Raw genomic sequence first — 12,239 nt, forward strand, 5'->3', positions numbered from 1 at the left:
ACAAAATCGATACAGTACCTTGCGGCAATTGAAACATAGTAACAAACTTACAGTTTGGAAAGTAATGATCTGTCTTTTCCTAAAAGACGTAATATGATAATATGATGATATGACGTAATAGATCAAGTATAAATTTATAAAGATTTCAAGTTACCAAGGTTTAACAAGTAGAATTTTTGTCAATTTTTAGGATGATTTTTTTTTATTATTTCGGCTTTGATCTCTTGTAACCCTGTAAATATACATGTGATCCACACATATGATATATCTTTGGAAAGGGCTTAACAATACCTTTTGAACTGGTTGATTGATTTATCGGATAATTTTACCACGAGAAATTGACCAATAACTTAAAGACAAAAAATGCCTTTCGGAAAAATCTGTAAAATGTTTCTTTGAAAAATGAATATTGTTTTCGTGCTCAGCGATCTAAAATGAGCCCAGAAAATACTTGTCCTCGCATCTAATTTGTTTTTTGCAAACTTGTGTTCTAGATTCAATCAGTTACAACATTTTAGTCGCTCTCCGTGGCTGCCGATTGATCAAACTGACAAGTATATCAGTCGGAACCTATAGAAAGCGACTAAAATGCTGCTGCTGGTTGCAATATTACGTTCATTACGATTGATTGATTGATTAATATGTGTAGTAACAGCAATTGGTATTCGGTTGAGAGAACGGATAAACTCACGATCGTTTGTCCTATTACTACTGTGTGCATTTATACGTTCATATATACGAGTGTATTTCATGGGTCTCACTTTATGCCGTGTTTATTGCACGATTTTTTTTAAATAGTGTGGTTTTCTGAATAAACAGGGTTTAATACGGAAGCATTACTCATATGAGAATTAGATTGACTGTCGATAAAAATATTATTATGTTAAAATGACGCGAAAACAAAAACTGTCTTATTAGCTATATCGTTCCCAATAAATCGCCTATTTTTGTCTAGCATGCTTGAGTGTGGTGTCTCTTGTTTAAACTAAGAGTACAATGGACTAACCTAATACAGAAATTAAATGTGCGATTCTAAAACTTTTCATTTAAATAACTTGCTAATATTATATTCGAGTTTTAATGAACGTGGCAAACACTATTGATAAATTGTTCAGTTTTGGAGAGTTTTACTGTTCTGTCTTTCATAAAACTTCAACTTATTAATTCATTTATTTGCCTCGGTTCAACGCGATAGGTAAGCCGATGATGTAAACAATAAAAATAACAAAACGAGTTTCAATGCTTGTCCAGTACATCTCGTGCGAGCGATTTAGCATTTCACGTGGAAAGCTTTTTATGAGGCGGGAAAATTTCCTCACCAACTGCGTCTTGTGGATCATTCATTTCTGCCTCGTGCACTTCCCTGTCATCACCGTGGTTGTCGCCTTCATGTTCACGAACATCCGATTTCTTTCTTGCTTACTGGTCACGAGTGTAAACATTCTCAATGATGTTGCTGACTATTGATTTTGAGATGCCTGATGCAGCTCTTGCTGTTATCAATCTTACCTGAACAACTGTTACAAATTTGGCATTTTTTTGTGTTTCAGGTATTGGAGACTCAATGTGCAAAGAATTCTCTGTGTAATGCCACTATCGTATTATGGTTTATAGGAAGAAACACAAAAACACATTAGAAATACACGGGGAGTAGTTGCTACACGTTCGCTCCGTAATGAATACCATTGCTTCCAAATGTGACATACGTCTTTTAATAGCCACGGTGCCAGCAAGTGGTGTCAGTTATTGTAGCCGAACATTTATTTTCTCATCAGTCAAATATATGAGGATCTTGATTATAGCGTTGTAACACACAACCACGTATTTTAAGTTGTTATGCAAAAAGAATATTTTTGCCTCGGCCTATTTGCTGAATTCTATCAGAAGCGGTCCTATGCGAAAAGGCCGGAAGTGAATAAACACCGCATGTGACCGGAACACCATTTATTGCTTCTGCGCCTCACTCTTCTCGTCTAATCACCTCGGCAAGAATAATTATTTTGTTCTTGTTTTTCTCGTTCGCTTCACACTGGCTAGAGCCAAAGTAGTGACCGTTGCCTTGTTGTTGGTTCGAAATAGTAAACCTCTTTAACATTTTTTCGTTTATTTGTTTCAAACGAGATACAAATTTGTTAAGATCCACCGAAAAGCATGTTTTTCTTTCATTCATTTTTGGATTGATTGATCTTTCTACACTGTGTGTAAAGAAAATTCTGATCCATGTTTTCAGTTCGAAGTGCACTCAAAAATAAGCTTATAATAGGATTTGTTTTTGTGCAATATTTCGTAGCACGGTAAAAATGGGCGGTTGTCAGCTATTTTCGTCCGCGACCCTTATCACTTATTTTTCAAGGTGATTCTTCAACAGTGCTATCTTTGAAAATTAACTACATTGGTTATTCAATTAATTTTTCCGAACTTATTTTATTGCAAATAATTATATTATTATTATTCATTATATTCAGAATTGCACATAGTGTGTCGTATGTAATTTTAAATGTTCTTTGATTTGATGGCATTGCAAGGGAACACGTATCTGCCGGTTGATGCAAATCTAGCTGACATCTCTTTGAACTGAGCAAACTAATTTATTTGTTTATTTAGTGTTTATTTGACCAAATAGGGAACTAATCCAATGGGCATTTAATGTGCGTGAAAAATACGCATGGTATTGTCTTAGTGAAAAAAATGGGAATTGATAGTTTCTCGAGAAGAATCAGAAGCCAGCTACCAATTCGCAGCAGTCATACCAGCACGAAGAACATACGTTTTATTGTCATATTCATTGGCTCACATTTAGGCCAATAAATCAATTAAATTAAATCAATAATTTATGGTCCATTTTATATTGTCGACAACACTCCCGACAGCCGGCTGTTCGGAGTTCAAGTTGTTTTCGATGAAACAAACTCTCGATAAACGGTTATCCAGAGGTTAAACACCTTATCATCGCGAACATTTACGTAACCTAGTCAATAAACTATTCAAACTTCTTATGCACGAAAATAAATTCTCAGTCGCATCGCTTGCTTGAGGCGAATCCTGACTAACAGCCCACCCACTACCCTATCCGTGGTACTTATGGGAGTATCACTGAGTCGGGGTCTTCCGTTAAGTAAGTACCACATCAACACTTCCTTTCTCATATCCCAAGCTACGGTAAAGATGGTCGTGGCCAGCAATGATGGTTCTCAGGCGAAATTCTCGCTTGGACTGGATCAATTGTTTTTCCCAAACAATGCTCCTCAAGAAGTCTGGCTGGAAATGAGAGCCATCAGTCTGCAATCTATTATTATTTTTTACTTAAGAAAAATACTTAAGTAAAAAATAATGGGTGTGTCACAACGGGGAACGGCCCGCAACTGGGTACACTCGGGTAGATCGGAAACAGTCTAAGACGACGATGAGGAATGTCACGATCAAAAGAAGATTAAAAGTCGAAGAAAACTGTTGCCAGTGCTTATAAGTATAATTGCTAACACCCATCGGTCACGTCACTCCCGGGTACGATCATATCTAATTTAAGTTATAAAATCTGCAAACTCACCTTTATTCCTGCAATTCACGAAATAGACGTCGGAAGCAATCTGAATTATTTCCCTGATTGAGCGAACCAAGCTCTATTGTACGGTAATGCTACCAGCGTCGGATGAGTAATGAGCTGGCAAAGTTCTGTTGCGTCGTCGCGTTCGTTGGATGGATTTACCAGCGACAGTCCTACCCCTGCACTTTTTTTTTGCTAACGATGACTGATTTCAGAACACGGAAAAGTATTTTTACTCGCCAGCGTAGAATTGCAATGAAGTCACTTTTTCACTCCGCTATCCGATGCTTTGTTTTTCCCCGCGTCCAACAGATCCCGTACTGTAAACTTTTCATTTCATCAGAATCAGTGGGACGGGCACGGAATAAAGCAATCTACATTGGAAACTCCATGAAAATCAAAGATTAACATTTCAGATTTCCGCTGGTTCCCTCGAGAACAAAAGGATCCCATTCCGAAATGATAATGGCGTCTGGCGGATAAGGAGAGAGCTGATGAGGACGAGCGAGGTCTGATTGGCGTTCTCGCGAAGTATGTAGAAGAGCTTACCTACTGAAAGGTACTGGTACAACCAGGTATTCCGAGCACGTACCGGAGTTCCACTTCGTCGTACGACCCGGCTGCTGACGGCTGGTACCGGATGACTTTTCGTCCTTAAGGGTATCGGTACTACCATTATCATTAGCATTCAGCATTAGCAGGACGTGTTGATGATGCGTAAATTGATCCGTGCTTAGATTCAGAGGTTAAATTTGCTGTACGTACCTACTGAGAACAATGGTTGTTTGCTTCCGAGGGTGAATTGAGTCCCTTCTACTGTTCGCTAGTCTGGAGCTATTGTGGATTAAGGCTTTCGATACTGAAAAGACTGTCGTCTCATTACTCTCTTAATAGTCGTTTTAATTAGGTTTATGCTGGAAGATTACGCGATAAGCTGGTAATTATAATTATTAGTAGGGTATAAAATTAAAATTTTGCGGATTTTGTAAATATTTGAAATAGCTTTCTAAAAAATTGATTTTAAAATTTAATTACATCACGACTATGGTATTAAAATGTATATAGAGCAATCCATAGCATTACGATCAATAACGGTCCTAATGGTGGTGTGGTGCAACTGCTTCAAATCGTGCTATCACTGCAAATTCTGGTTTCACGAAGGGGGGACTTGAATGGGTCCGTTGCATGTTCCGAGGCTGGTTGTTCTGTTCGTACAGGTGACGTTCGCTAGTGGATATCCATTAGCAGTAATAAATTTGCTAAACAGCTGCTTTTTGCTACCGGATACAAACCAGCTGCTAAAGGGAGCGAATTGGGGTATGTTGATTTTATTACCGGAACTAGATAGGAAACGACTTCAGCCTTCGATAAAAGGGGTGACACAACCTGTTTTGATAACATGTTGTTGTTTTTTATGAAAGGTAGTATGACACCGACTGGAGACTTTTAGCCATGGTTAAACTGAGAAAAAACACACATTTTTCATGTATGTAAATAAGGCAATCCGAATATTTTAAACCGCCCGTTTCGAAAAGTTGCTCGTCGACGATTCCAAGTATTCAGGACAAGTGTAGAGCTAGTGCTACGTACATACTACCACTCAACTATATTTTGTCTGGTCTGTAAGAATGTGGCACCAATGCGATACGGCAGGTTTATGTAGAAGATGACATCATAATTTGTACCCCGTCATTCATAAACAACAGTGTCCATGAATATTGTTTGGGCTATGCAATTTTTCCTCACAAGCTTCGTTGGCAGTGGAGTAGTTCAGCCATGTGATGGAGCAGTTAATTGAGTAGTTGATCGGATGAAAGCCGGTAGTCATTGGTGACGGCTTCAATGTATGGACTGTGGAAGGAGTAAGTAGAGTAACTATCACAAGAGGTTGTATCCTGCTGGAAGCTCTAGCGTTGATACAGCTGATCTATCAAGGAAGATTGGACGGCTTGTAACGTGGCGTTGACGTAAAAACTTGAGCCACAAAATAGGCAGCACCCAGCTTACTGGTGGAACGAGACGCTTAGTACGCTATGCGCTGTTCAGAAGGCGGGCTCAGAGAGCAGTATCTGGCCAGACAGAGGAGCACAAGGCTGCGTTTCGGGAAGCTAGGGCCGCTTGGAAAGGGGAGATCAAGCTTAGCAAATCAGAGTGGCACAAGTGCGCTGAGAAGTAGACACCAATCCATGAGGAACGCGTACCGCATCGTGATGGCGAAGATGAAGGGTTCATCGACGCCTACTGAAATGTGCCCGGGAAAGTTGAAGATAATAGTTGAGGGCAGAGCTCAAAAAATTGACATCCCAGCGTGAACTTGAAAGAAAACGAAATTCAATTCAAGCCCGGCGCGATGAATGAAATGTTTGGTTCGTTTCCCTCGTCATTCGTTTTCCCGACATAACACATTCAGATTCGGATATGTTCGGTTTCAGAAGCAAACTGAATTTTGTTTCTATGCTAGCTCTGAGGGGGATTATTGAGCAAAAGTGCGCCAGATATAGATTACACAGTTCACTTATGCTCGAAAATGTAGAAGATGCCAACTTCTGTTTTCAAACTGTCCACATAATAACAAATGAATACTTTGGTTGATGAAGGAATTTATGTTTCCTCTGCAGTCATGCATTCGATTTTGCATCGTGCCATACAATTTCAGAATGGTGCTGCAGAAGTTTCTATATGAAGGCAACTTCCCCGAAATGTGGAAGGTACAGAAGTTGCTGTTGCTGTCAAAGCCAGGGAAGCCACCGGGCGATCCAACCTCGTATAGACCTATATGTCTATATGTCTGTTGGCTACACTCGGAAAACTCCTGGAAAGCATCGTCCTTAACAAGTTGACGAAATGCACGTAGGGCAGGCGCGGGCTGTCCAAGCTTCAGTTTAGATTTCGCAAAGGAGTATCGACAGTGGAGACAATTTAGGTAGTGTCCGAAAGTGCCAAGAAGAACAGAAGCGAAGAGGAATTCGATACTGCACTGCGTTTAATGCGAGTCACAGCGTGCGTTCTTCGGGGCTCCATTTTCGGTCCAACTCTCTGGAATGAGATGTACGATGGCGTCTTAACACTGCGGCTGGCCAGGAAAGGGAAACTCACAGACGGCGTGTCATTAACGGTGATGGGTGGGACACTTGAAGAAGTGGAGGTGTCGGTGACACAGATAATAGACGCTATCGAGAGCTGGATGAACGGGGTCAAGCTACAGATATCTCATCACAAGACGGAAGTGTCGTTGGTTAGCAACTGCAAAGCGGTTCAGCGAATGTAGGAGCGCACGTGACTATTTTGATTATGTCGGCGAAGGCAACGAACGCAATAGCGAAAATCATGCCAAACGACGGCGGTCCAAGAAGCAGCTCGAGACGTCTGTAATTGGTGTTTCGTCATAACTACTGCGGTGCGGAGCTGAACAAGATGTTCCGGGTGATGGTCGTACGAGTTGCGAGCGTGTAGAGAACAATTCCGTCGGACCTTGTATGCGCTATCGTCGAGATAATCCTCTGGCGGAGGATATCGAGTGCTACAATCGAAGGAACAGCCGAAATGTGAGCAAAATGGTTAGAATAGATTCGATGGCGACGTGGCAGCAAGAATGGGACAATGCTGAGAAAGGAAGGCGTGTAAATAGAAAGCATAGGGACGTGAACTTCCAGCTGACGCAGCTCGTGACGGACCACGAATGCTTCAAGAAGTATCTTCAACGGTTCGGGCACGCAACATCACCGCTATACCCGGAATGCGGGAAAGTCAAGAACACACCGGAGCATGTGGTCCTTGAATGTCCGAGGTTCGAAGCGAAGCGACACACGGGAAGATGCTGGAAGTGGGAGAACCGGACATCAACACTGATAATGTCGTCTACAGAAATAAACACGTGGTTCGCGGTGAATCGAGCGCTTTACAGCGGAAATGGCGTGATGAACCCGCGAGTAACGGTTTTGAGCTTGTGAGCTTGTGCGACCACCCCTGGCTGCTACTCCGTTATCGATCAGGTCTAGTTGAAGTTGCACAGGGAATCAGTAGATAATTATGCTTGGGAGTAGCGCAACATCTTTCAATCTGCAACTCCTGGTAATCCCAAAGTGTTTTTGATCAATACCGGCGCCGGCCAGGCTCGAACGTAGATCGCAGAAGGAAAGGGAAGGAATGGTTGGTCCGATACTTGCTTTTGCTAGAGGCCGTATATACTACTGCGCACTCCACAAGTATCACGGGAGGAGGATATTTTTGTTAGTAAGAGTATAGAAGTTGGATCTACTTCTTCTTTACCGACGTCAGAGAGGTGATTCTACTACCTGAACTATCGATCCACCAATTTCATGGACCGGGGACCAACAGCTTTACTTCCCTTCCGAAGGAAGACGTGACCACAGATTTTTTCACCTCAGAAAAATCTCAACGACCTCGGCTGGAATTGAACCCAGACCAACTGGAATGAGTGGTGGTCACGCTTACCACTCAACCACCGGCGCCGTCAAGAACCGCGAGTAACGGTTTTGAGGAGAGCAATTACCGCCGGGAAACTCTTTGCCGCAGCGATTAGTCAATCGAGTAGACCGCGACAGAGTACCGGGAATGGGTGATCGGGGCGCCAGCGAACCGAACGCTATGCTTCACCCAGAATCGCCGGTCTGACCACGGCACTCTACAGGTTGTCTCGAGAGCAACATAGCGAAGAATCGTTATTGGGAGAACTTCTTTCTCAGGGGTATTTTCCGTCGGCGTAAGCTAGATTCACTACCGGGCCAGGCTGAGAAGATCGTGATAAGACACCACCAGACGCGGATCGTCGCGGCACCAGCGAACTGAACGCCTTGCTCCACTGGAATATCTGGATCGATCTCGGCACCTGGCTAGTTGACTCGGTTTCGGGAGAACTTTTCTCGTCGAGGGCTAGACCAAGTATTTCGCGAACTGGTTGGGAGCTGATTGGCTCAACGAGGAAGTGGACTAAATGGTACGAGAAAGGATCCAAAGGGCTTGCGATGCTGAATGGGACATGGGAGCCGAGTCGTAGTGTTGAATGGTACAAGGGATACGAAGGGCTCAGTAAATTATTTTAGCGGGTTGGGTGGCTGCTCAAACTCATTGTCACTCTACAACAAGCAAAATACACACAGTGTCAACCGGCACATCAGGATCGACGCCAGTAATATCCTGCTTACGGCATTCTGGTCATGGCGAACGTCACCGAACAGGATGCGGATCACGAGAAGATACTGTGCACAATGCGGATAAACCTGACCCTCAAGACGCTGGGCTTAGACATGAGGATATTAGGAGCACCCGCACTAGAGAGATGATCCTGGAATTAAAAAAAAAAGCATTCCAAGTTAAACAGCTCTGCTTATAAAGAGCTCACCAAGAAAGCCGTGGATGACGCGGTGAAAGGCTACAATCTATTTGGAGGCAGTATCCTCGGAAGAAGAAATCTGAAAGAACAGGCGATCCATATGAGGAATAGGCCTTTCAGCACGCAAGTGGTTTTAGTTAGGCTTCCAGTCGAAGCAGCAAACAAGACAGTAAAAACGGGGAAGATCACAGTTGGCTGGTCGGTATGTCTCTCAGCGATCGGAAGTGTGCTTCGAGTTAATCAAGAGTTCGGGCACCTGGCTAGAAATTGCAGTGGACCTGACAGGAGCAAATTATACAGAAAGTGCGGGGAAAAATGCCAGAAGACAAAGGACTGCCGACAGGCTCCGAGATATCTGATCTGTACAAACGAAGAAGATAACAACCACGGTTCATGAGGTCCATAATGTCCGACATTCCAACAGTTGTCTGCAATGAAGTCACAGTGGAGGTAATGCAATTCAACCTTAACCAGTGCGACACATCAAAACACTTGCTGCGGCAATATGTAGCGGAGTCTTAGCACGATGTAGCTGTTATTTTGGTGTCATACTGTACCCGGCCAGCGTTGGAAACTGGATACCAGATAACGCAAAACCAGCGGAGAGTCCGTCGAGGGGAAGATATCCAGTTCAGTAGCTTATCGCGCGGATGAAGGATTGTAATTGTCAAAATTAATGGAGTCTTCTGCTACGCACCTCTGCGGTGGATGATCGATTGATTCATAGAAATTCTTGATAAGCTGACAGAAGAGCATATCGATCGGAGACCAGTCGTTATCGCCGGCCATTGCAACGTTTGGGTAGCAGCATGGGGCAGCCGCTTAAACCAACTTAAGGGGGAGTCGCATTTGAACACTCAGCCAAAACATACAGCGAGATTCATAAGAATTACCTTATGATGTGTAGAAAAGTAACGAAACTATGTTTTCATAAGAAGACTATGGAAAAATACGACTTTATTGGGTATTGCATACGTTACTCGCTTGAGTTTCATACGTGCATTTTATGATTTACATAAACATAAGAGAAATATATAATTTTGTCTTATGAAAAATCGAAGATGCGTTATGGAAAACCAAATCATAGCAAACCGATTTTACGAAATAAATACCGCTTCATAAGATAATCGTATGATCTTTGTTCAACGCATTGAGTTAAATGGTAGTGCAATAATAGGGGCACTCGATTCGAGTTTTCGTTGCGTTCAAACACGACAATTTTACTGTTTTCAACGTATTTTTGTTATTATGTTGGTTCTTAACAACGAAGCAATGCTGTTGATGTCAATTTTCATGCATTCCATTGATTGCAGGACGAGAAATTTACGAATTAATGAAGTACCTTGCTTAGTATAATGAAAATAGGCACTTTACCCTTGTTGCGGAACTTGATACCTACTGCATACTTACCTTGATGAAACCACCTCAACTTACCTGAAACAAAACCTAAAATATAAATAAACAAAACCAATGTAAAATATACTCACCTAGAATACACTTACCTTGCCTCCGATTAATCATGGCAGCTGAAAATGAAACACACGCACACTCACACACGCTCGCATCCAATATGTAATGAAGGTAGGAAAGGAAACGAAAACGAGAACTATACTTCACTTATCACTGAGAATTCGACGAGTAAAGTGCGTTTTTGAAACCGTCCGAAACCCAGTTCTTTTCGTGCAAGTGCGTTATCGGATCTTGCTGATGAGTTCGAAAAACACGTTCAAATTTTGGATTCACTGGAAACTAAGACGCAGCATTGGGATTCTGTGTTGGTGGAGCTTCTTTTTAGCCGGATGGACACCTATTCACTGCTCTTGTCAAAGTTCGGGACAATCTCGGACAATACCAGCTCGCTCGTGCCCTTTTAGACAGTGGATCACAATCAAATTGCGTTTCTGAATCATTGTGTCAACGCCTAGCATTGAGGCGCAGTAAAGTGAACATGCCAGTTAGTGGCATCGGCCAAGCCGTTGTGAATGTGCGATATTCAGTGTCAGTGCAATTATCATCTCGTTTCGGATCACTTGAGCACACTTTGGACTGTCTGGTGCTGCCAAATCTAACCGTCAATCTGCCAACTAGGACGGTACACATCAGTGCATGGAACGTCCCCAAACACTTGCCATTGGCGGACCCACAATTCAACGTTTGCAATGGCATTGACATCATCGTTGGGGCTGAGCTGTTCTCCATGATCCTGCAAGCGGAGCAAATCTGCTTTAACGCACACCTTCCAGTTCTACAGAAGCCTGGTATACATCATCTCCGGAAAAGTACCGACCAGTTCATCTACATCTGTTACGTGTCTAGTTTCTACTGTCGAAAGTCTAGACGCTCAAGTTAAGAAATTCTGGGATGTGGAGAACTTCGATCAAGGTAAGGTTTACACTGCCTTGGAACAGCAGTGTGAAACCCATTTTGCAAGGACGCATAGCCGGAATGCTGAGGGACGCTATGTAGTGCGGCTTCCTGTTCGTCAAGAAATGTTGCCTCTAATTGGCGAAACGTGGTCCACGGCCGCTCGAAGACTCAACTTTGTGGAAAAACGCTTCCGTGCCGACGCTTCCCTTCGCTCCAGCTACGTGCAGTTCATGGAAGAATATCAGCAGCTCAGTCACATGGAGGAGGTGCAGACTCGCGTCGCGTTGCCCCACCACGCAATCTCTCGTCCCGATTCATCAACCACAAAAACAAGAGTCGTGTTCGATGGGTCATGCAAGAGTAGCAATCATCTTTCATTGAACGACTTGCTGCTTACAGGTCCAACGGTACAACCTACTCTCTTGGCAATCGTTCTCATCTTTCGCCTCCATCGATACGTCATGACAGCGGACATAGAAAAAATGTACCGACAAATCTTGGTACATCCCGACGATCGACCACTACAACAAATACTTTGGCGCCAGCATGAGGCCGATCCTATTAGACAGTACCGTTTGAACACTGTTACTTACGGTACCTCATGTGCGCCTTTTCTCGTTACAAGGACTCTGAACCAGCTTGCAGAAGACGACGACAAGGATTTTCCACTAGCAGCGCCGATCGTGAAGGAAGGCTTCTATGTAGACGATCTGCTGACTGGATCCGACAGCTTGGAAGCCATAGTGGAATCAAGTAAACAGTTGATCAGTTTACTCAGCAGAGCGGGATTCCCACTCAGAAAGTGGAGTGCCAACCACCCGGCCATTTTAGAACACATTCCGGAAAAGGATTGTGAAACGTTAACAGTACTAGAGCTTGACCAATCACCTTCAATTAAAACTCTGGGTCTTTTATGGTTTCCATCGGATGATACGTTCGGTTTCAAGGTTCCTCAGCTACCAAAACTTGACAGAG

General features: G+C 43.0%; 1 protein-coding gene across 1 annotated transcript in view; it reads left to right on the forward strand.

Moving 5' to 3' along the window:
- Positions 1-10,845: 10,845 nt before the first annotated feature.
- The window catches only part of LOC131688327 (uncharacterized), a 6,015-nt gene continuing 4,621 nt past the window's right edge, over positions 10,846-12,239 (forward strand). Inside the window, exons 1-2 of the mRNA XM_058972530.1 lie at positions 10,846-11,155; positions 11,214-12,017. Coding sequence (XP_058828513.1) covers positions 10,846-11,155; positions 11,214-12,017 — 1,114 coding nt within the window. The remainder of the gene's footprint in view (positions 11,156-11,213; positions 12,018-12,239) is intronic.

The sequence above is a fragment of the Topomyia yanbarensis genome, chromosome 3 (genome assembly GCF_030247195.1).
Source record: "Topomyia yanbarensis strain Yona2022 chromosome 3, ASM3024719v1, whole genome shotgun sequence".
Taxonomy (NCBI): domain Eukaryota; kingdom Metazoa; phylum Arthropoda; class Insecta; order Diptera; family Culicidae; genus Topomyia; species Topomyia yanbarensis.